The sequence below is a fragment of the Condylostylus longicornis genome, unplaced genomic scaffold (assembly GCF_029603195.1).
Source record: "Condylostylus longicornis isolate FDR11 unplaced genomic scaffold, ASM2960319v2 ptg000098l, whole genome shotgun sequence".
Classification (NCBI taxonomy): Eukaryota; Metazoa; Arthropoda; class Insecta; order Diptera; family Dolichopodidae; genus Condylostylus; species Condylostylus longicornis.
In genome coordinates this window covers 2,002,791-2,029,379 of record NW_026578066.1, presented here as the reverse complement: position 1 = coordinate 2,029,379, position 26,589 = coordinate 2,002,791, and the positions used below count along the sequence as shown (strand labels likewise).

At 27.4% G+C, this 26,589-nt stretch overlaps 1 protein-coding gene across 1 annotated transcript in view; it reads left to right on the top strand.

Moving 5' to 3' along the window:
• The window catches only part of LOC129613936 (beta-1-syntrophin), a 169,786-nt gene extending 145,622 nt beyond the window's left edge, over positions 1-24,164 (top strand). The window contains exon 9 of the mRNA XM_055528281.1: positions 22,662-24,164. Coding sequence (XP_055384256.1) covers positions 22,662-22,745 — 84 coding nt within the window. The 3' untranslated portion in view covers positions 22,746-24,164. The remainder of the gene's footprint in view (positions 1-22,661) is intronic.
• Positions 24,165-26,589: the final 2,425 nt, after the last annotated feature.

Below are 26,589 nucleotides of genomic sequence, written 5' to 3'. Positions count from 1 at the left end.
ATTTTTTAAAATTTTGCACGACCCCCTACCTTGGCAAAAAATTGAAAATTTTTTAAAATTTTGCACGACCCCCTACCTTAGCAAAAAATTGAAAATTTTTTAAAATTTTGCACGAGCCCCTACCTTGGCAAAAAATTGAAAATTTTTTAAAATTTTGCACGACCCCCTACCTTGGCAAAAAATTGAAAATTTTTTAAAATTTTGCACGAGCCCCTGCCTTGGCAAAACATTGCAAATTTTTTAAAATTTTGCACGACCTTGGCAAAAAATTGAAATTTTTTTAAAATTTTGCACGACCCGCTACCTTGGCAAAAAATTGAAATTTTTTTAAAATTTTGCACGACCCCTTACCTTGGCAAAAAATTGAAATTTTTTTAAAATTTTGCACGACCCCCCTTACCTTAGCAAAAAATTGAAAATTTTTTAAAATTTTGCACGACCCCCTACCTTGGCAAAAAATTGAAAATTTTTTAAAATTTTGCACGACCCCCTACTTTGGCAAAAAATTGAAATTTTTTTAAAATTTTGCACGACCCCCTACCTTGGCAAAAAATTGAAATTTTTTTAAAATTTTGCACGACCCCCTACCTTGGCAAAAAATTGAAAATTTTTTAAAATTTTGCACGAGCCCCTACCTTGGCAAAAAATTGAAAATTTTTTAAAATTTTGCACGACCCCCTACCTTGGCAAAAAATTGAAAATTTTTTAAAATTTTGCACGACCTTGGCAAAAAATTGAAAATTTTTTAAAATTTTGCACGAGCCCCTACCTTGGCAAAAAATTTAAAATTTTTTAAAATTTTGCACGAGCCCCTACCTTGGCAAAACATTGCAAATTTTTTAAAATTTTGCACGACCTTGGCAAAAAATTGAAAATTTTTTAAAATTTTGCACAAGCCCCTACCTTGGCAAAAAATTGAAAATTTTTTAAAATTTTGCACGACCCCTTACCTTAGCAAAAAATTGAAAATTTTTTAAAATTTTGCACGACCCCCTACCTTGGCAAAAAATTGAAATTTTTTTAAAATTTTGCACGACCCCCTACCTTGGCAAAAAATTGAAAATTTTTTTAAAATTTTGCACGACCTTGGCAAAAAATTGCAAATTTTTTAAAATTTTGCACGACCCCGTACCTTGGCAAAAATTGCAATTTTTTTAAAATTTTGCACGATCCCCTACCTTGGCAAAAAATTGAAAATTTTTTAAAATTTTGCACGACACCCTACCTTGGCAAAAAATTGAAAATTTTTTAAAATTTTGCACGACCCCCTACCTTGGCAAAACATTGCAAATTTTTTAAAATTTTGCACGACCTTGGCAAAAAATTGAAAATTTTTTAAAATTTTGCACGACCCCCTACCTTGGCAAAAAATTGAAAATTTTTTAAAATTTTGCACGACCTTGGCAAAAAATTGAAAATTTTTTAAAATTTTGCACGAGCCCCTACCTTGGCAAAAAATTGAAAATTTTTTAAAATTTTGCACGAGCCCCTACCTTGGCAAAACATTGCAAATTTTTTAAAATTTTGCACGACCTTGGCAAAAAATTGAAAATTTTTTAAAATTTTGCACAAGCCCCTACCTTAGCAAAAAATTGAAAATTTTTTAAAATTTTGCACGACCCCCTACCTTGGCAAAAAATTGAAATTTTTTTAAAATTTTGCACGACCCCCTACCTTGGCAAAAAATTGAAAATTTTTTTAAAATTTTGCACGACCTTGGCAAAAAATTGCAAATTTTTTAAAATTTTGCACGACCCCGTACCTTGGCAAAAATTGCAATTTTTTTAAAATTTTGCACGACCCCCTACCTTGGCAAAAAATTGAAATTTTTTTAAAATTTTGCACGACCCCCTACCTTGGCAAAAAATTGAAAATTTTTTAAAATTTTGCACGACCCCCTACCTTGGCAAAAAGTTGCAATTTTTTTAAAATTTTGCACGACCCCCTGCCTTGGCAAAAAATTGAAAATTTTTTAAAATTTTGCACGAGCCCCTACCTTGGCAAAAAATTGAAATTTTTTTAAAATTTTGCACGACCTTGGCAAAAAATTGAAAATTTTTTAAAATTTTGCACGACCCCCTACCTTGGCAAAAAATTGAAAATTTTTTAAAATTTTGCACGACCCCCTACCTTGGCAAAAAATTGAAAATTTTTTAAAATTTTGCACGACCCCCTACCTTGGCAAAAAATTGAAAATTTTTTAAAATTTTGCACGACCCCCTACCTTAGCAAAAAATTGAAAATTTTTTAAAATTTTGCACGAGCCCCTACCTTGGCAAAAAATTGAAAATTTTTTAAAATTTTGCACGACCCCCTACCTTGGCAAAAAATTGAAAATTTTTTAAAATTTTGCACGAGCCCCTGCCTTGGCAAAACATTGCAAATTTTTTAAAATTTTGCACGACCTTGGCAAAAAATTGAAATTTTTTTAAAATTTTGCACGACCCCCTACCTTGGCAAAAAATTGAAATTTTTTTAAAATTTTGCACGACCCCTTACCTTGGCAAAAAATTGAAATTTTTTTAAAATTTTGCACGACCCCCCTTACCTTAGCAAAAAATTGAAAATTTTTTAAAATTTTGCACGACCCCCTACCTTGGCAAAAAATTGAAAATTTTTTAAAATTTTGCACGACCCCCTACCTTGGCAAAAAATTGAAATTTTTTTAAAATTTTGCACGACCCCCTACCTTGGCAAAAAATTGAAAATTTTTTAAAATTTTGCACGAGCCCCTGCCTTGGCAAAAAATTGAAAATTTTTTAAAATTTTGCACGACCCCCTACCTTGGCAAAAAATTGAAAATTTTTTAAAATTTTGCACGAGCCCCTGCCTTGGCAAAACATTGCAAATTTTTTAAAATTTTGCACGACCTTGGCAAAAAATTGAAAATTTTTTAAAATTTTGCACAAGCCCCTACCTTGGCAAAAAATTGAAAATTTTTTAAAATTTTGCACGACCCCTTACCTTAGCAAAAAATTGAAAATTTTTTAAAATTTTGCACGACCCCCTACCTTGGCAAAAAATTGAAATTTTTTTAAAATTTTGCACGACCCCCTACCTTGGCAAAAAATTGAAAATTTTTTAAAATTTTGCACGACCCCCTACCTTGGCAAAAAGTTGCAATTTTTTTAAAATTTTGCACGACCCCCTGCCTTGGCAAAAAATTGAAAATTTTTTAAAATTTTGCACGAGCCCCTACCTTGGCAAAAAATTGAAATTTTTTTAAAATTTTGCACGACCTTGGCAAAAAATTGAAAATTTTTTAAAATTTTGCACGACCCCCTACCTTGGCAAAAAATTGAAAATTTTTTAAAATTTTGCACGACCCCCTACCTTGGCAAAAAATTGAAAATTTTTTAAAATTTTGCACGACCCCCTACCTTGGCAAAAAATTGAAAATTTTTTAAAATTTTGCACGACCCCCTACCTTAGCAAAAAATTGAAAATTTTTTAAAATTTTGCACGAGCCCCTACCTTGGCAAAAAATTGAAAATTTTTTAAAATTTTGCACGACCCCCTACCTTGGCAAAAAATTGAAAATTTTTTAAAATTTTGCACGAGCCCCTGCCTTGGCAAAACATTGCAAATTTTTTAAAATTTTGCACGACCTTGGCAAAAAATTGAAATTTTTTTAAAATTTTGCACGACCCGCTACCTTGGCAAAAAATTGAAATTTTTTTAAAATTTTGCACGACCCCTTACCTTGGCAAAAAATTGAAATTTTTTTAAAATTTTGCACGACCCCCCTTACCTTAGCAAAAAATTGAAAATTTTTTAAAATTTTGCACGACCCCCTACCTTGGCAAAAAATTGAAAATTTTTTAAAATTTTGCACGACCCCCTACTTTGGCAAAAAATTGAAATTTTTTTAAAATTTTGCACGACCCCTACCTTGGCAAAAAATTGAAATTTTTTTAAAATTTTGCACGACCCCCTACCTTGGCAAAAAATTGAAAATTTTTTAAAATTTTGCACGAGCCCCTACCTTGGCAAAAAATTGAAAATTTTTTAAAATTTTGCACGAGCCCCTACCTTGGCAAAACATTGCAAATTTTTTAAAATTTTGCACGACCTTGGCAAAAAATTGAAAATTTTTTAAAATTTTGCACAAGCCCCTACCTTGGCAAAAAATTGAAAATTTTTTAAAATTTTGCACGACCCCTTACCTTAGCAAAAAATTGCAAATTTTTTAAAATTTTGCACGACCACCTATCTTGGCAAAAAATTGAAATTTTTTTAAAATTTTGCACGACCCCCTACCTTGGCAAAAAATTGAAAATTTTTTAAAATTTTGCACGACCCCCTACCTTGGCAAAAAATTGAAAATTTTTTAAAATTTTGCACGAGCCCCTACCTTGGCAAAAAATTGAAAATTTTTTAAAATTTTGCACGACCCCCTACTTTGGCAAAAAATTGAAATTTTTTTAAAATTTTGCACGACCCCTACCTTGGCAAAAAATTGAAATTTTTTTAAAATTTTGCACGACCCCCTACCTTGGCAAAAAATTGAAAATTTTTTAAAATTTTGCACGAGCCCCTACCTTGGCAAAAAATTGAAAATTTTTTAAAATTTTGCACGAGCCCCTACCTTGGCAAAACATTGCAAATTTTTTAAAATTTTGCACGACCTTGGCAAAAAATTGAAAATTTTTTAAAATTTTGCACAAGCCCCTACCTTGGCAAAAAATTGAAAATTTTTTAAAATTTTGCACAAGCCCCTACCTTGGCAAAAAATTGAAATTTTTTTAAAATTTTGCATGACCCGCTACCTTGGCAAAAAATTGAAATTTTTTTAAAATTTTGCACGACCCCCTACCTTGGCAAAAAATTGAAAATTTTTTAAAATTTTGCACGAGCCTCTACCTTGGCAAAAAATTGAAAATTTTTTAAAATTTTGCACGACCCCCTACCTTGGCAAAAAATTGAAAATTTTTTAAAATTTTGCACGAGCCTCTACCTTGGCAAAAAATTGCAATTTTTTTAAAATTTTGCACGACCCCCTGCCTTGGCAAAAAATTGAAAATTTTTTAAAATTTTGCACGACCCCCTACCTTGGCAAAAAATTGCAAATTTTTTAAAATTTTGCACGACCCCCTACCTTGGCAAAAAATTGCAATTTTTTTAAAATTTTGCACGACCCCCTACCTTGGCAAAAAATTGAAAATTTTTTAAAATTTTGCACGAGCCCCTATCTTGGCAAAAAATTGCAATTTTTTTAAAATTTTGCACGACCCCCTACCTTGGCAAAAAATTGCAATTTTTTTAAAATTTTGCACGACCCCCTGCCTTGGCAAAAAATTAAAAATTTTTTAAAATTTTGCACGACCCCCTACCTTGGCAAAAAATTTAAAATTTTTTAAAATTTTGCACGAGCCTCTACCTTGGCAAAAAATTGAAAATTTTTTAAAATTTTGCACGACCCCCTACCTTGGCAAAAAATTAAAAATTTTTTAAAATTTTGCACGAGCCTCTACCTTGGCAAAAAATTGAAATTTTTTTAAAATTTTGCACGACCCCTTACCTTGGCAAAAAATTGAAAATTTTTTAAAATTTTGCACGAGCCTCTACCTTGGCAAAAAATTGAAAATTTTTTAAAATTTTGCACGACCCCCTGCCTTGGCAAAAAATTGAAAATTTTTTAAAATTTTGCACGACCCCCTACCTTGGCAAAAAATTGAAAATTTTTTAAAATTTTGCACAACCCCCTACCTTGGCAAAAAATTGAAAATTTTTTAAAATTTTGCACGACCTTACCTTGGCAAAAAATTAAAAATTTTTTAAAATTTTGCACGAGCCTCTACCTTGGCAAAAAATTGCAATTTTTTTAAAATTTTGCACGACCCCCTGCCTTGGCAAAAAATTGCAAATTTTTTAAAATTTTGCACGACCCCTTACCTTGGCAAAAAATTGCAAATTTTTTAAAATTTTGCACGACCCCCTACCTTGGCAAAAAATTGCAAATTTTTTAAAATTTTGCACGACCCCCTACCTTGGCAAAAAATTTAAAATTTTTTAAAATTTTGCACGACCCCCTACCTTGGCAAAAAATTAAAAATTTTTTTAAAATTTTGCACGACCCCCTACCTTGGCAAAAAATTGAAAATATTTTAAAATTTTGCACGAGCCTCTACCTTTTTCAAAAAATTGCAATTTTTTTAAAATTTTGCACGACCCCCTGCCTTGGCAAAAAATTGCAAATTTTTTAAAATTTTGCACGACCCCCTACCTTGGCAAAAAATTGAAAATATTTTAAAATTTTGCACGAGCCTCTACCTTGGCAAGAAATTGCAATTTTTTTAAAATTTTGCACGACCCCCTGCCTTGGCAAAAAATTGCAAATTTTTTACAATTTTGCACGACCCCCTACCTTGGCAAAAAATTGAAAATTTTTTAAAATTTTGCACGACCCCCTTGGCAAAAAATTGCAAATTTTTTAAAATTTTGCACGACCCCCTACCTTGGCAAAAAATTGAAATTTTTTTAAAATTTTGCACGACCCCCTACCTTGGCAAAAAATTAAAAATTTTTTAAAATTTTGCACGACCCCCTACCTTGGCAAAAAATTTAAAATTTTTTAAAATTTTGCACGAGCCTCTACCTTGGCAAAAAATTGAAAATTTTTTAAAATTTTGCACGACCCCCTACCTTGGCAAAAAATTGAAAATTTTTTAAAATTTTGCACGAGCCTCTACCTTGGCAAAAAATTGAAATTTTTTTAAAATTTTGCACGACCCCTTACCTTGGCAAAAAATTGAAAATTTTTTAAAATTTTGCACGACCCCCTACCTTGGCAAAAAATTGAAAATTTTTTAAAATTTTGCACGACCCCTTACCTTGGCAAAAAATTGAAAATTTTTTAAAATTTTGCACGACCCCCTACCTTGGCAAAAAATTAAAAATTTTTTAAAATTTTGCACGACCCCCTACCTTGGCAAAAAATTGAAAATTTTTTAAAATTTTGCCCGAGCCTCTACCTTGGCAAAAAATTGCAATTTTTTTAAAATTTTGCACGACCCCCTGCCTTGGCAAAAAATTGCAAATTTTTTAAAATTTTGCACGACCCCCTACCTTGGCAAAAAATTGAAAATTTTTTAAAATTTTGCACGACCTTACCTTGGCAAAAAATTAAAAATTTTTTAAAATTTTGCACGAGCCTCTACCTTGGCAAAAAATTGCAATTTTTTCAAAAATTTTGCACGACCCCCTACCTTGGCAAAAAATTGAAAATTTTTTAAAATTTTGCACTTCCTTACCTTGGCAAAAAATTAAAAATTTTTTAAAATTTTGCACGAGCCTCTACCTTGGCAAAAAATTGCAATTTTTTTAAAATTTTGCACGACCCCCTGCCTTGGCAAAAAATTGCAAATTTTTTAAAGTTTTGCACGACCCCCTACCTTGGCAAAAAATTGAAAATTTTTTAAAATTTTGCACGACCCCCCTACCTTGGCAAAAAATTGCAATTTTTTTAAAATTTTGCACGACCCCCTGCCTTGGCAAAAAATTGAAAATTTTTTAAAATTTTGCACGAGCCCCTACCTTGGCAAAAAATTGCAATTTTTTTAAAATTTTGCACGACCCCCTTGGCAAAAAATTGCAAATTTTTTAAAATTTTGCACGACCCCCTACCTTGGCAAAAAATTGAAAATTTTTTAAAATTTTGCACGACCCCCTACCTTGGCAAAAAATTGAAAATTTTTTAAAATTTTGCACGACCCCTTACCTTGGCAAAAAATTGAAAATTTTTTAAAATTTTGCACGACCCCCTACCTTGGCAAAAAATTAAAAATTTTTTAAAATTTTGCACGAAAAATTAAAAATTTTTTAAAATTTTGCACGAGCCTCTACCTTGGCAAAAAATTGCAATTTTTTTTAAATTTTGCACGACCCCCTACCTTGGCAAAAAATTGAAAATTTTTTAAAATTTTGCACGACCTTACCTTGGCAAAAAATTAAAAATTTTTTAAAATTTTGCACGAGCCTCTACCTTGGCAAAAAATTGCAATTTTTTTAAAATTTTGCACGACCCCCTGCCTTGGCAAAAAATTGCAAATTTTTTAAAATTTTGCACGACCCCCTACCTTGGCAAAAAATTGAAAATTTTTTAAAATTTTGCACGACCCCCTACCTTGGCAAAAAATTGCAATTTTTTTAAAATTTTGCACGACCCCCTGCCTTGGCAAAAAATTGAAAATTTTTTAAAATTTTGCACGAGCCCCTACCTTGGCAAAAAATTGCAATTTTTTTAAAATTTTGCACGACCCCCTTGGCAAAAAATTGCAAATTTTTTAAAATTTTGCACGACCCCCTACCTTGGCAAAAAATTGAAAATTTTTTAAAATTTTGCACGACCCCCTACCTTGGCAAAAAATTGACAATTTTTTAAAATTTTGCACGACCCCCTACCTTGGCAAAAAATTGAAAATATTTTAAAATTTTGCACGAGCCTCTACCTTTTTCAAAAAATTGCAATTTTTTTAAAATTTTGCACGACCCCCTGCCTTGGCAAAAAATTGCAAATTTTTTAAAATTTTGCACGACCCCCTACCTTGGCAAAAAATTGAAAATATTTTAAAATTTTGCACGAGCCTCTACCTTGGCAAGAAATTGCAATTTTTTTAAAATTTTGCACGACCCCCTGCCTTGGCAAAAAATTGCAAATTTTTTACAATTTTGCACGACCCCCTACCTTGGCAAAAAATTGCAAATTTTTTAAAATTTTGCACGACCCCCTACCTTGGCAAAAAATTGAAAATTTTTTAAAATTTTGCACGACCCCCTACCTTGGCAAAAAATTGAAAATTTTTTAAAATTTTGCACGACCCCCTACCTTGGCAAAAAATTGAAATTTTTTTTAAATTTTGCACGACCCCCTACCTTGGCAAAAAATTGCAAATTTTTTAAAATTTTGCACGACCCCCTACCTTGGCAAAAATTTAAATTTTTTTAAAATTTTGCACGACCCCCTACCTTGACAAAAATTGAAAATTTTTTAAAATTTTGCACGACCCCCTACCTTGGCAAAAAATTGAAAATTTTTTAAAATTTTGCACGACCCCCTACCTTGGCAAAAAATTGAAAATTTTTTAAAATTTTGCACGACCCCCTACCTTGGCAAAAAATTGAAAATGTTTTAAAATTTTGCACGACCCCCTACCTTGGCAAAAAATTGCAAATTTTTTAAAATTTTGCACGACCCCCTACCTTGGCAAAAAATTGAATTTTTTTAAAATTTTGCACGACCCCTTACCTTGGCAAAAAATTGAAAATTTTTTAAAATTTTGCACGACCCCCTACCTTGGCAAAAATTTAAATTTTTTTAAAATTTTGCACGACCCCCTACCTTGACAAAAATTGAAAATTTTTTAAAATTTTGCACGACCCCCTACCTTGGCAAAAAATTGAAAATTTTTTAAAATTTTGCACGACCCCCTACCTTGGCAAAAAATTGCAAATTTTTTTAAATTTTGCACGACCCCCTACCTTGGCAAAAAATTGAAAATTTTTTAAAATTTTGCACGACCCCCTACCTTGGCAAAAAATTGAAAATTTTTTAAAATTTTGCACGACCCCCTACCTTGGCAAAAAATTGAAAATGTTTTAAAATTTTGCACGACCCCCTACCTTGGCAAAAAATTGAAAATTTTTTAAAATTTTGCACGACCCCCTACCTTGGCAAAAAATTGAAAATTTTTTAAAATTTTGCACGACCCCCTACCTTGGCAAAAAATTGAAAATTTTTTAAAATTTTGCACGACCCCCTACCTTGGCAAAAAATTGAAAATTTTTTAAAATTTTGCACGACCCCCTACCTTGACAAAAATTGAAAATTTTTTAAAATTTTGCACGACCCCCTACCTTGGCAAAAAATTGAAAATTTTTTAAAATTTTGCACGACCCCCTACCTTGGCAAAAAATTGAAAATGTTTTAAAATTTTGCACGACCCCCTACCTTGGCAAAAAATTGCAAATTTTTTAAAATTTTGCACGACCCCCTACCTTGGCAAAAAATTGAATTTTTTTAAAATTTTGCACGACCCCTTACCTTGGCAAAAAATTGAAAATTTTTTAAAATTTTGCACGACCCCCTACCTTGGCAAAAAATTGAAAATTTTTTAAAATTTTGCACGAGCCTCTACCTTGGCAAAAAATTGCAATTTTTTTAAAATTTTGCACGACCCCCTGTCTTGGCAAAAAATTGCAAATTTTTTAAAATTTTGCACGACCCCCTACCTTGGCAAAAAATTGAAAATTTTTTAAAATTTTGCACGACCCCCTACCTTGGCAAAAAATTGCAATTTTTTTAAAATTTTGCACGACCCCCTACCTTGGCAAAAAATTGAAAATTTTTTAAAATATTGCACGACCCCTTACCTTGGCAAAAAATTAAAAATTTTTTAAAATTTTGCACGAGCCTCTACCTTGGCAAAAAATTGCAATTTTTTTAAAATTTTGCACGACCTTACCTTGGCAAAAAATTAAAAATTTTTTAAAATTTTGCACGACCTTACCTTGGCAAAAAATTAAAAATTTTTTAAAATTTTGCACGAGCCTCTACCTTGGCAAAAAATTGCAATATTTTTAAAATTTTGCACGACCCCCTGCCTTGGCAAAAAATTGCAAATTTTTCAAAATTTTGCACGACCCCCTACCTTGGCAAAAAATTGAAAATTTTTTAAAATTTTGCACGACCCCCTACCTTGGCAAAAAATTGCAATTTTTTTAAAATTTTGCACGACCCCCTGCCTTGGCAAAAAATTGCAAATTTTTTACAATTTTGCACGACCCCCTACCTTGGCAAAAAATTGAAAATATTTTAAAATTTTGCACGAGCCTCTACCTTGGCAAGAAATTGCAATTTTTTTAAAATTTTGCACGACCCCCTGCCTTGGCAAAAAATTGCAAATTTTTTACAATTTTGCACGACCCCCTACCTTGGCAAAAAATTGAAAATTTTTTAAAATTTTGCACGACCCCCTACCTTGGCAAAAAATTAAAATTTTTTTTAAATTTTGCACGACCCCCTACCTTGGCAAAAAATTGCAAATTTTTTAAAATTTTGCACGACCCCCTACCTTGGCAAAAATTTAAATTTTTTTAAAATTTTGCACGACCCCCTACCTTGACAAAAATTGAAAATTTTTTAAAATTTTGCACGACCCCCTACCTTGGCAAAAAATTGAAAATTTTTTAAAATTTTGCACGACCCCCTACCTTGGCAAAAAATTGAAAATGTTTTAAAATTTTGCACGACCCCCTACCTTGGCAAAAAATTGAAAATTTTTTAAAATTTTGCACGACCCCCTACCTTGGCAAAAAATTGAAAATTTTTTAAAATTTTGCACGACCCCCTACCTTGGCAAAAAATTGAAAATGTTTTAAAATTTTGCACGACCCCCTACCTTGGCAAAAAATTGAAATTTTTTTAAAATTTTGCACGACCCCTTACCTTGGCAAAAAATTGAAATTTTTTTAAAATTTTGCACGACCCCTTACCTTGGCAAAAAATTGAAAATTTTTTAAAATTTTGCACGACCCCCTACCTTGGCAAAAAATTAAAAATTTTTTAAAATTTTGCACGACCCCCTACCTTGGCAAAAAATTGAAAATTTTTTAAAATTTTGCACGAGCCTCTACCTTGGCAAAAAATTGCAATTTTTTTTAAAATTTTGCACGACCCCCTGCCTTGGCAAAAAATTGGAAATTTTTTAAAATTTTGCACGACCCCCTACCTTGGCAAAAAATTGAAAATTTTTTAAAATTTTGCACGACCCCCTACCTTGGCAAAAAATTGAAATTTTTTTTAAATTTTGCACGACCCCCTACCTTGGCAAAAAATTACAAATTTTTTAAAATTTTGCACGACCCCCTACCTTGGCAAAAATTTAAATTTTTTTAAAATTTTGCACGACCCCCTACCTTGACAAAAATTGAAAATTTTTTAAAATTTTGCACGACCCCCTACCTTGGCAAAAAATTGAAAATTTTTTAAAATTTTGCACGACCCCCTACCTTGGCAAAAAATTGCAAATTTTTTAAAATTTTGCACGACCCCCTACCTTGGCAAAAAATTGAAAATTTTTTAAAATTTTGCACGACCCCCTACCTTGGCAAAAAATTGCAAATTTTTTAAAATTTTGCACGACCCCCTACCTTGGCAAAAAATTGAAAATTTTTTAAAATTTTGCACGAGCCTCTACCTTGGCAAAAAATTGCAATTTTTTTAAAATTTTGCACGACCCCCTACCTTGGCAAAAAATTGCAAATTTTTTAAAATTTTGCACGACCCCCTACCTTGGCAAAAAATTGAAAATTTTTTAAAATTTTGCACGACCCCCTACCTTGGCAAAAAATTGCAATTTTTTTAAAATTTTGCACGACCCCCTACCTTGGCAAAAAATTGAAAATTTTTTAAAATATTGCACGACCCCTTACCTTGGCAAAAAATTAAAAATTTTTTAAAATTTTGCACGAGCCTCTACCTTGGCAAAAAATTGCAATTTTTTTAAAATTTTGCACGACCCCCTACCTTGGCAAAAAATTGAAAATTTTTTAAAATTTTGCACGACCTTACCTTGGCAAAAAATTAAAAATTTTTTAAAATTTTGCACGAGCCTCTACCTTGGCAAAAAATTGCAATTTTTTTAAAATTTTGCACGACCGCCTGCCTTGGCAAAAAATTGCAAATTTTTCAAAATTTTGCACGACCCCCTACCTTGGCAAAAAATTGAAAATTTTTTAAAATTTTGCACGACCCCCTACTTTGGCAAAAAATTGCAATTTTTTTTAAAATTTTGCACGACCCCCTGCCTTGGCAAAAAATTGCAAATTTTTTACAATTTTGCACGACCCCCTACCTTGGCAAAAAATTGAAAATATTTTAAAATTTTGCACGAGCCTCTACCTTGGCAAGAAATTGCAATTTTTTTAAAATTTTGCACGACCCCCTGCCTTGGCAAAAAATTGCAAATTTTTTACAATTTTGCACGACCCCCTACCTTGGCAAAAAATTGAAAATTTTTTAAAATTTTGCACGACCCCCTACCTTGGCAAAAAATTGAAAATTTTTTAAAATTTTGCACGACCCCCTACCTTGGCAAAAAAATTGAAAATTTTTTAAAATTTTGCACGACCCCCTACCTTGGCAAAAAATTGAAATTTTTTTTAAATTTTGCACGAGCCCCTACCTTGGCAAAAAATTGCAAATTTTTTAAAATTTTGCACGACCCCCTACCTTGGCAAAAATTTAAATTTTTTTAAAATTTTGCACGACCCCCTACCTTGACAAAAATTGAAAATTTTTTAAAATTTTGCACGACCCCCTACCTTGGCAAAAAATTGAAAATTTTTTAAAATTTTGCACGACCCCCTACCTTGGCAAAAAATTGAAAATGTTTTAAAATTTTGCACGACCCCCTACCTTGGCAAAAAATTGAAATTTTTTTAAAATTTTGCACGACCCCCTACCTTGGCAAAAAATTGAAAATGTTTTAAAATTTTGCACGACCCCCTACCTTGGCAAAAAATTGAAAATGTTTTAAAATTTTGCACGACCCCCTACCTTGGCAAAAAATTGAAATTTTTTTAAAATTTTGCACGACCCCTTACCTTGGCAAAAAATTGCAAATTTTTTAAAATTTTGCACGACCCCCTACCTTGACAAAAATTGAAAATTTTTTAAAATTTTGCACGACCCCCTACCTTGGCAAAAAATTGAAAATTTTTTAAAATTTTGCACGACCCCCTACCTTGGCAAAAAATTGAAAATGTTTTAAAATTTTGCACGACCCCCTACCTTGGCAAAAAATTGAAATTTTTTTAAAATTTTGCACGACCCCTTACCTTGGCAAAAAATTGAAAATTTTTTAAAATTTTGCACGACCCCCTACCTTGGCAAAAAATTAAAAATTTTTTAAAATTTTGCACGACCCCCTACCTTGGCAAAAAATTGAAAATTTTTTAAAATTTTGCACGAGCCTCTACCTTGGCAAAAAATTGCAATTTTTTTAAAATTTTGCACGACCCCCTGCCTTGGCAAAAAATTGCAAATTTTTTAAAATTTTGCACGACCCCCTACCTTGGCAAAAAATTGAAAATTTTTTAAAATTTTGCACGACCTTACCTTGGCAAAAAATTAAAAATTTTTTAAAATTTTGCACGAGCCTCTACCTTGGCAAAAAATTGCAATTTTTTTAAAATTTTGCACGACCCCCTACCTTGGCAAAAAATTGAAAATTTTTTAAAATTTTGCACGACCTTACCTTGGCCAAAAATTAAAAATTTTTTAAAATTTTGCACGAGCCTCTACCTTGGCAAAAAATTGCAATTTTTTTAAAATTTTGCACGACCCCCTGCCTTGGCAAAAAATTGCAAATTTTTCAAAATTTTGCACGACCCCCTACCTTGGCAAAAAATTGAAAATTTTTTAAAATTTTGCACGACCCCCTACCTTGGCAAAAAATTGCAATTTTTTTAAAATTTTGCACGACCCCCTGCCTTGGCAAAAAATTGCAAATTTTTTACAATTTTGCACGACCCCCTACCTTGGCAAAAAATTGAAAATATTTTAAAATTTTGCACGAGCCTCTACCTTGGCAAGAAATTGCAATTTTTTTAAAATTTTGCACGAGCCTCTACCTTGGCAAGAAATTGCAATTTTTTTAAAATTTTGCACGAGCCTCTACCTTGGCAAGAAATTGCAATTTTTTTAAAATTTTGCACGACCCCCTGCCTTGGCAAAAAATTGCAAATTTTTTACAATTTTGCACGACCCCCTACCTTGGCAAAAAATTGAAAATTTTTTAAAATTTTGCACGACCCCCTACCTTGGCAAAAAATTGAAAATTTTTTAAAATTTTGCACGACCCCCTACCTTGGCAAAAAATTGAAAATTTTTTAAAATTTTGCACGACCCCCTACCTTGGCAAAAAATTGAAATTTTTTTTAAATTTTGCACGACCCCCTACCTTGGCAAAAAATTGCAAATTTTTTAAAATTTTGCACGACCCCCTACCTTGGCAAAAATTTAAATTTTTTTAAAATTTTGCACGACCCCCTACCTTGACAAAAATTGAAAATTTTTTAAAATTTTGCACGACCCCCTACCTTGGCAAAAAATTGAAAATTTTTTAAAATTTTGCACGACCCCCTACCTTGGCAAAAAATTGAAAATGTTTTAAAATTTTGCACGACCCCCTACCTTGGCAAAAAATTGAAAATTTTTTAAAATTTTGCACGACCCCCTACCTTGGCAAAAAATTGCAAATTTTTTAAAATTTTGCACGACCCCCTACCTTGGCAAAAAATTGAAATTTTTTTAAAATTTTGCACGACCCCCTACCTTGGCAAAAAATTGAAAATTTTTTAAAATTTTGCACGACCCCCTACCTTGGCAAAAAATTGAAAATTTTTTAAAATTTTGCACGACCCCCTACCTTGGCAAAAAATTGAAAATTTTTTAAAATTTTGCACGACTCCCTACCTTGGCAAAAAATTGAAATTTTTTTAAAATTTTGCACGACCTTGGCAAAAAATTGAAAAATTTTTTAAAATTTTGCACGAGCCCCTACCTTGGCAAAAAATTGAAATTTTTTAAAAATTTTGCACGACCCCCTACCTTGGCAAAAAATTGCAAATTTTTTAAAATTTTGCACGACCCCCTACCTTGGCAAAAAATTGAAATTTTTTTAAAATTTTGCACGACCCCCTACCTTGGCAAAAAATTGAAAATTTTTTAAAATTTTGCACGACCCCCTACCTTGGCAAAAAATTGAAAATTTTTTAAAATTTTGCACGACCCCCTACCTTGGCAAAAAATTGAAAATTTTTTAAAATTTTGCACGACCCCCTACCTTGGCAAAAAATTGAAAAATTTTAAAATTTTGCACGACCCCCTACAAGAGCAAAACTTTTTTTACCACACCAGGTTTTTTTCTTGTGTTTTTGTAATAAACAACATAATTTTTTCTTTTTTCCCAAGTAACAAAATGGTTATTGAAAATTCAGTTTAAAATTCAAATAAATTTTGACTAAAAAACTCTGATAATTCAGTATAGCAATAAATTTAACATAGAATGTATTGTGTAGCTCTGTAAAATTTAAACTATATTATTATAATGTATAATTTTAAAATATGCAAATTTTATGTTTTCAGATTTAATTTATTTTATTTGAAATATTCATTCAAATGTTCATTCCAAATGTTTATTTTATTTTAATTGAATATTCAATTTGAAATTGTTATTTTTCTCTCTCTTTATATAGATCTTATACACAATTACGTATACATATATGTATGTATATAAAGAAAAATCGCCCTTTCAACTAGTTCCTCCTTTTACGAGTACTAGTAAAATCAAAAGCAAACTAATCTCATTTATAAATGTATGCATGTATAAAAAAAAATATATATATATATATATATTAGTATTTAGTACATAAAAAATTTTGTATTTATTTGAAAATTTTCAAATAAATTCTCTCTTTTTTTTTAATTTGTTTCCTTTTATTCTAAAAAAAAATTTTAATTTTCAATTTTTATTTTATAAAATGAATTCAATTTTAGTAAAAACAAGTCCATTTTTGAATAGAATAGAAAATTTGAATAAGATTAGGAAATTTCTTTTTATAATTTAAAGAGTTTTTCCAATTTTGTTTATTTTTTTTTTTTGGATTAATAAAAAAATCATCGAGTCAAATTTCTTTTATGTATGAAGTTGGTCTTCTTTTCTTATTGGTTTGATCTTAATAATGCAAAAGAAAAATTTCAATCAAGAATTTATTTTAATAATATGATGATTTTTATCATGTTGATATAGAAATTCGAAAGTACAAGTATATAGCAGAATTTTAAGTTATTTTGGGAAAATAAAAATAATTCTAAATAGGCTACTCTTTAAAGAAATAATACAGACTTCAGAAAGTATAGGTGTTTTTAATTCTAACTGGAATTTTTTTTTGTTCTTTGAATTTTTCAAGCTGAAAAATTACACTTACTTAATAATAATTGATTAAAAAATTCGCCTCAGAAAACTTGCAACAGTTTATTGGTTTATTTTTTGAATAAGCTCATTTTCTAGAAGGCATACGCGTTACATGGGGCTAGTAACTGTAAAACGAAATGTAAAGCTAGTAAGAGTTCGGAATAGTTGTGATACATTGAATTTCAATAGAGATTTTTGTATGTATGGGGAAAAGATTTCGTAAAAGAGATTTTGTAAGATGGGGCATTATGTTTTTCACCAAATATATTTTTAGCTTAAAAAAAATATTACTTTTAAAAGATTTTTGTATATCAAAATATTTATTAGTGCCAATATGGTTTTAAAATTATTTTGTTCTCTTACTACAAATTTTTGTTTTGCTTTCAAATTAATTTTGGGAATTATGTTTTTGGTTGAATTTAACGAGCTGTAGGATTAGTTCTGTATACCTACATGCATTTATAGAAAATACGAGTTATGTATTTCAAAAATAAAGTATTATCTTAATGATTTCTGAATTACTTGCTTCAAGGAATGTAACTAAAATTATTTGCACTTGAATGAAAGAGGGCATTGTTCTTTAAAAACTTCATTTGTATTCGCTCACTATCAAATTTCATTTCACAATAATATAGGGAATATTATGTAATATTATGTAATATTATGTAATATTATGAAATAAATGTATGTTTGTAATACAAGTGTCACACGTTTATAGTTTTATATATATTATGAAATGAAAAAATCATTATTACGAAAATTTAATTTTCAATCTTATAATTACAGAAAAAAAAATTCAGTTATGTTATAAAAGAACCTTTTAATTTGGTGAAGTAGCAATTCTATTTGAAGTAATTTAAAATTAGATTTTATTATTCAATTTTAATTTAAAAGCCCAACGCGTGTAGGCGCTATAAATTTCACAATGCTGCATATCACGAAATTTATTGTTGCCATTATAAATTAAACAATCAGTCGAATTCTTACAAGAAAACAATAAAGTCTTTCCAAAAAAACAAAAAAATAAAAGATTCTTTAGAATAAAAATTTATTTTAAATTGTAACATTTTTACTTTTTTCATTTTTTTTTTTATTTTGTGATAAATCTCAACAGGTTTCTATAAATTTTCTGTACAATTACATCAACATTACACCTACAGTAATTTTACAAGTTTGAAAAGATAAATCACAAAATGTTTCACTTTTGAAAAATTTTTGGTTTCTCCTCCAAAAAAACAACAAACAAATAAAGAAAAGTATGAATCCTTGAACAAATAACAAAATTAAAGTATAAAGATATTTCCGGAGGCATTTTTCTTTCTATATTCTATTTTTTCATCTATACATATATGCATTATTCTCTTATATGTACAAGGTGTGCCAACAAAAATTAGGATATACGGTATACACTAATTAATTTACTAAATGTTTAAATACCGTGCAGTGTGAACGACCATTTTGTAAAATTTTCTAATTATTCTAAATATTATGATGAAAAAAACATTAAAAAATAACACTTTCGTTAGGATTTGACAGGCTAAAAATAATCATAAATTATTTGATATTTAATAAACTAGACTAAATATGAGGCGGTTTTGCAACGAAAATGAAAACTAAATTTTCTCAAATTATTCTAAAGCTTAAATGGCAACACTGAAAATTTCCTAAAAATTTCTAATTCATAATAAAATGTTAAGTCTTAATTTCCCTGTGACCATGTGAATGGAAATAGATGATGAACAAATAAAAACGACACAATTATTGGTACACTCCTTAATTTAATCTAAGCACACACAGATCACTTTTACATGTACACATGTGAATATTTCCTATATAAAATTTTTTGTAACTTACGAGTATTTCCCAAGAAACCAAAACCCAAAACAAAAAGAATATTTTCATTTTTTATTTTAGTTTTACACTGAAATAAGCTAAAATAAAAGGAAAAATAGTAAAATTGATGATAGAAACTTAAGATTCGTACCTCTATGACACAAAATATTGCTGTATAAAATTGTAATATAATGTTTGTATATATGTATGTTGCGATATGAAAATGAAAAATTTTAGGTTTCTTGTCCTTTGCTTGTAAAATAAAGTTGGTTGTCAAAATTTTGTATCCAAAAAATAAAAGTATTACTGCTTTCTCTTTCTTGTTATTTTTTTTTTCTCTTTCTTACTGTATTTGGGATGATTATTTATGTCTTTCTGTTATAGTGCTATTTGTCTTCTATTATTAATTTTTCTCTTAAGAAAATCGGAAAAGAAATCCTAGACATTTAAACTGTAACGCAAAAACAAAAATGAATCTATATTTACATGTTTCACAATTTAAAATAGAAATATAAAAAAAAAAAGTTTAGAATTTTAGGAAGCCTTAGGGAATTGCGCACATACTTTATAAATTTAGAAATTATTTTTGCAAGGAACTAAATTTTAAACGGGACGAGATTTTACTGACTAAAAATTATTATTGGGAGAAAAATTTCAATAATTTTTGAGATTCTCAATTATAATTAAGAAAGGGCAACAGAAATGAAATCTTTGGCTTTTCATTTATTCTTTAATAGAAAATATTTTCAGATTATTAAAAATCTCTTAAAAGAAGAAAGTTGCGTGAATTGCAAATGTAGAGGGAAAAATATATTTTACAATTATATTTCCCAATCGCATAACATATAAGACATATTGTCTAGCTGGTTGGTGTTCCCGCCTGAGCACTTTTAATTGATTCTAATAATTAATTATTTGAGGAACAACATATAACAAATTTTTAGTAGTTTTAAAGCAATTAAGTTCTAGATTTATCCTAAATTTAAAGTAACAATTAATAATTTATAATATTATTCATTATTCTTAATTTTTAAAATTTATAAACATCTTAAACAAAAAAAAAATCCAATCTTTACTGTTAAAAGTTAAAATTAAATAAAAAAAATCAAGAATATTTTTTTAGTTGTCTGACTTAAACAACTTTTTCTTCATTTAGATTTTACTCAAATATTTTATATAGAATAAATTGTAAAATAATTTTCTTCTATAAAATCTTTTATATACCCATGTGAAAACTTTACCCTCAATATTTTTTGTTCCCTACATAAATTTTTTATACATATTGTGTGTACATTCAAAATATGCGGCCAAAGAAGATACAAAAACAAAATTTTCTCTATATATATTTTATTAATACAATGAATATATATATGTATATATACATATATCTTTGCTCCTGTTTTGTATACAATATATATGTAAGCGAATAATTCTTATATACTCAATATCATTTACTATTTAATATTTCAGATAGATGAACACAGAATAAAATGGAAACTGAATATAGAATGATTGCTCAATTGAATGATTGTGATAAATGATGTCTTGACATTTTTCACAGAAAAAAAGACAAAAACAAAAAAAAAAAACTCCGAAAAATTGAAAAAAAAAAAAACCAAAATCCCGAAAAAATACATAACTAACAGCATTCAAAACAACACGCTTTGATGATTTTTGCGAAATAAAATGAATTTATTTTGGTTTTTTTACTAAAGCATAACAGGGATAAAATATTTTATTCTTAAATGTACAAGATGTCTATGTCATTAAATGAACAAAAATTTTCGAAAATGATGACAGGAAACAATACCATGTAAAAATTGTAAAGTCCTTCTGTGAGAATTTTGGAAATATTCATTTACAACACATATATTTATCATAGATTCTGCAAATAATCTCGCGTTTATTGTTATCATTACCCTTTAGTAGGTTATGACTTACATTGTAAGATTAATGCGACCCCGGTCTATACAAATATCTGACCGTCATCAAACTCCTAAGTCATAGAGAAACGATAATTTTTTTTCTTCAAAACCTGAACCCTGTTGCATCAACCCCTTTATCTTTTAAACTTTCTAAAAAAGTACCTTTTTGTATTCATATTACCGGCATTAGCGGTTTAACTCCTGATGCAATACAATAGAACAATACAGATCCCGGGAAATACGAATTAAATGAAAAATTTACTCAATTCAAAAAATAAAATCAAAAAAAATTCTAAACTAGATTATAATCGGAACATATTGGGAACAAATCAATTTTCTTCAGGAGTCGATTTTACGAATTCTAGAGAGTCTCATTTATATTGTATTTAATTGATCCTTTCCTGTATAATTAAAATATCTCCATATTCGTCTCCAACGCAATATTGATGTTCGGATACCAAAAATTACAAGACAATATAGGTGGACGGATTAAATAGTTTGTTAAAATAAAAATAGTCTTACGCCATTTTTGTTTTATTCTTATGACACTCTGTACATTTCATGTCTAACATATGTATATAACAGTTTTAATATAATACCAAATACTCTATTTATATAGTAAGCAAAAGAAAATCCATTGGTATTGCAATGTTTCGGTTTTTGAGGTTTTCTTCCAAACTTTTTTTCTCTCCATTTTTTTTTTTTTTTTGTTTTTGGTGGAGTTGGTTGGTTAATTTTTATGTCATTGATATTATAAGACCGATTGAGCTTATAATAGCATTTTAAGGATTATATAAGGTTTGTTTGTATATTGAAATTGACAAAATATCTGAAAAACAAAAATCAAAAAATAAAAAGAAGAGAGAGAAAAATAATAATAATTTTTTTCTTTTTGGCATTATGCCGTTCCAAACTTCTTATTGGTATACAATTTATATATTTATATATGAAATATATTTTTTATCTATATTTGTGACAGTAGTCTAATAATATTCGAATGTGAACACATCATATACTTATGTAGTTTATATAACGTATACATATAATATGCCTGTATATAGATATACGTATCCACAATGGACTAATCACAAAATCCTTAAACAAAGAGAATGAAACACAAAGAAAATGAAACAAAAATTAAGAAGAAAAATAGATTGAAAAACCTATAAAGATTCTAATAAATATGACGAGACAATTGACAAATCGATGAGCTTTATATTTGTATTATGGAATATTAATCTGATGTCCTTTTTCAAAATTATTTGTCACAAATTTGTTTTTTTTTTTCTTGTTGAGTTACAGGAGTAGAACAGTGGAGGATATACATACGTTATGTAGTTAAAGATAAAAAATATTGGGTTTTTTTATTTGTTCTCAATATTTTTTTCATATTTATTTGAAATTTTTTGTGGAATTCTTGTATTGGAGTCAAAGATTATCTTTTAATATTTTATTTTATTGCATATTGTTATAAAATTTTCAATTGAAATTGGAGAAATTAGAAAAATTTTAATAAGCTTAAATTCAAAAATTAAATACTTTGTTTTAAAAAGGATTAAAATAACTTAAAATTTACAGAGCATATTTTTTAGCCCCTTAATATTTTTCAAAATTTGAAATTTGATATGAAAAGATTTTTTTGTGTATTCAACTTCAAAATATATTTGAATTTTGTAATACTTACAAGAGTGAGAGAAATTAATGTGAATTAATGCAACCAGTCTGCAGCGTGTTCGGTAAAATATGGGCCTTATTAATGCAATTCTAAAATCTCAATACTAGTTAGGAATTTCAATTTGATTGCGTTTTAAAAAAAATGTATAAATCCTGAACAAACACTTTTAATTAAAAAAAAATTACAATTAATTTTTAAATTTTTTTTATGATTTAAATTTTAATTTTAAATTTTTGTTTTTTATTTCAGGAACTTGACATGGAATGTTGTCCAAAGCCGGTTGTATTCGTATTACATAATTGTCTTTCAGCAAAAGTACATTCGATGGCATAAAATATTTTTTTTATTTTCTTTTTACGTATATATTTGTATTTGATCTAAATTTTAAGTATGATGGGCTTCTTTTTCGTAAATTTTTGTAAATTTTGAATTTTGTAATTTCTCTTTTTGCTTCCAATATTTCAGTTAATAAATTGTGATAATTTTTAACGAAACAATATTTAACACTAATTTTAATTAATTTGTAAACAATTAATTATGCATTTCTTATAAAGATTTTTGAAATATTGTAAATTAAATCAAAAATGTATTAAGTATGAATAATAATATTGAAAGATTTAGATCATGAAATGAATAAAAAGAGAAGAGAAATGCTGTAAGACACTTACATTTTGGAATAAAAAGGCAAACAGAAATAATTTTAACATACAAAAAGTTAAATTTCTGTCCGTGTAATAAAAAAATTACACAAATACATTAAAATTATTATCAGGAACAAACGAATATGTTTTAGAAAAATAAAAAAATAAAGTGGAAACAAACCAATCGTATATAAAGTACCATTTTTTCTTTGAACGAGTGTAAATACTGTTTTTAAAAACAATCTACTACATCTCATATTATGTACTTTTATTCATATTTCAAAATATTTCAAATTTATTGCATATATTTAGAAAGAGACCAAGAAAATTGAAAAAGACATTAATATAACGGTCGAAACCAAGATTTAATTGCATGATTTCAAAAAAATCATTATAATTTTTTATGGTATGGCAATTATTCTCAACTTTCTGAAGTTATAGAAATTTGAAATAGTTTGCAGTTTCAGAAATATGAGGTGTCAAAAATTCAAATTTTACGAATTTCGAGCGATGATGACTTAGAAGGGGATGATGATGACTTAGAAAAAAAAATTTTTCCAACGAAATAAAATCCTATTTTTTGGAAAAATAATTAAAAATGCAAATGAAGATTTTAAAATAATAAGGCGAACCGGAAGACCAGTTGGAATTATTATCAGTCCTTACATACGTATAAAAATGTTTTCATTTGTTATCTTGATTTCATTTCATTTTTTATGTGGATAAATTTTAAATTTTTAATATAAATTTAATAATTTTTATAAAAAAATGCATACAATTTTTGCTCCCTGATGCCGGTTGGAATATTGGAATCAAAAAAAAAAATTATAAAAATTCAAAAACAAACTATGTATGGTTCTGTTCGACAATAAAATTGTATGAATATTTTCCAAGAATCAGTTTTATTTATTTTATAAATTTTTAAAGCAAAATAGTTGATATTGTTGAAAATATTATTTAAATTTTAATTTTTTAATAATAACATTGAATTTTTAAAATTAAAATGTGCTAAAATTTAAAAAAAATAAGTTTAAAATGGCAACAAATTTTTAAAAATAAATTGAAAAAATCTCATTTTTTTTTTAATTTTAGCATTCATGAATTTTTTGATTTGATAAAAAAAAAAAAATTAAATAAAATTCTCTTAAAAACCATTTTTCGAATTAAAAACGAAAAAAAAATTTTATAGAAAATTTATGACTCTTAACTATTTCAAATTTATCTCGAACTGAAAATTAAGAATTCAAAAAAAAAAATTAATTAAAAATTTTCTTTAATTTACAAAAACCTTTAAAATTCAAATTCATTTTCAATATTTTTTAAAGATATTGTAGTAAAAATTTAATTTATATTTTATTTCTTTGAATAATAAAAAAATTTTTTTTTGAGAGCTGATATTTAATAAAATCGAGCTGATATTTAATTTTAATTTGGAAAAAAAAACTAATACACTAATAAAATTTTTATTATTAAAAATAGAAATGAATAAGAATTAAAATTTAATATGTAAATTTAATGGCAAAAAAAAAACTTTTTATGTACTTTTTTTGTAAATATTATATAAAAATTATTATTTTAAATTCTTAAACTATTCGACCGTATATATATATATATATATATAATGTAATATATATTAAATCTTTTAATTTGTTATATAATATAAATGAAATAGAAAAATATAATAGATAAAATTTATGGCTCGAAAAAACAAATTTTTAATTGATTGGAAGTGTAACAAATTATGTAACATTTAATTATTAAAAATGCCTCTATTTTAAATTCTCTATTTGTTATATATAGAAAAAATGTACATACATACATCTTTTATTATATAAAAAAAATAAATTTTAATTTTATTAATTCTTCTAATTTTGTATAGAATCAACAATAATTCCAAATTTATATTCTAAATTTGTGCCCAAAAATTGTTTAACAGTTCAAATATAATTTTTAAAAATTTGATCAATCTATAAACTTTAAATCGCACAAAAATTATAAAAATACTTTTTTTAAATATAATTAACATTGTTTATAATTTTAAAATTTATTATTATTCAATTTATTTTTAATAATTTTATTAAAAAATTTTTTATATTTTAAAAAATGAAAAGCTTACGAAAATTTAATAAAATAAATTTATAAAAATTCGATCTAAAAATATTTCAGAATCAAAAAAAAACATTTAAAATTAACAAAATTTAATAAACAAAAAAAAAAAACTAAATAAAACAAAATTTTTTAATTTTTATTAAAATTTTAAATTTATCTTAAAAAAATAATATCATAATATAATAGCTATATATATATATAAATATAATATAGAACCCATTTATGATGATAATAATAAACAAAGAAAAGAAAAAATGTAATAATCAAATAATAATTATTATGTAATATTGTATATTTACTTAAACACACATATATATATACATATATATATATATATATATCTTATACATAAAATAATATTAGAATAAATTACCTTTACAATATAATATAGTAAATTTCTGAAATAAATATGAATTTAAAATTAAAAAAACAGAAAAAAAAAACACAAAAAATCTATAGTATTTTTATCTCTATAATATTAAAATTGTAGTTTAAATTTATATAATATAATTAACATACATATATATACATTATATAATATAATATATAATTTTTTTTTCTAAAATAAATACTATAATAAATACTAATAATAAATACTATATAAAAAAAAGTAAATAAATAAGAAAAATAAAAAAAAATAAACAAAAAAAAAGAAAACAGAAAAATCTTAGTAAACTTAATTAAGTAAATATAAAAAAAGAAAATAATTATAAAAATTAAAATGGGAATCTTGAGAAAATATTTTATTACATAATATATACATTCATATATACATATATAAATATTATATACAATATTAATGGATTAAATTTTATTATGTATTATGTATATAAACATTTAATATGAAAATTATTATTTAAAATTGAATTTATAAATAAATTTATTTTTTTTTATCATATTATTTTCATATTATCAAAAATTTTAAATTCATATTTTGTGTTATATACGGGCTTCTCGAGACAAAATGCTATTATAAATTTGGCTAAAATTAGAAAAATCATATATGTACCAAATAACAAAATTGAATCCAGTTTCTGGTAACATTTTAGTTGACAAAATTTAAGATATTAAATGGATATTAAGTTCTAATTTAAGAAAAAATTGATTTTGTTATAAAATGAAGTATAAATTTTTAGAACCTTGCAATCAGCAATTTATTTAAATAGAACACAAAATGGAGTAGCGTTTCACCTCACCTATTATCAGATTTAAATTCTCTTAATAGAAAAATTCTTTTAAAAATTTCAAATTTTGAAAAATTTTCTTATTTTGTTAAATATAGAAAACTATTAAATACACTATTTCTAATAATTAATAAATAATTTTAGTGTTATACGAAGATTTTAAATACACAAACAGTGACTCCCTAAATTTTCAGCGTAATTATTTTTTTTTAAAGAGATGGATAAGCCTGTATATATACTGAT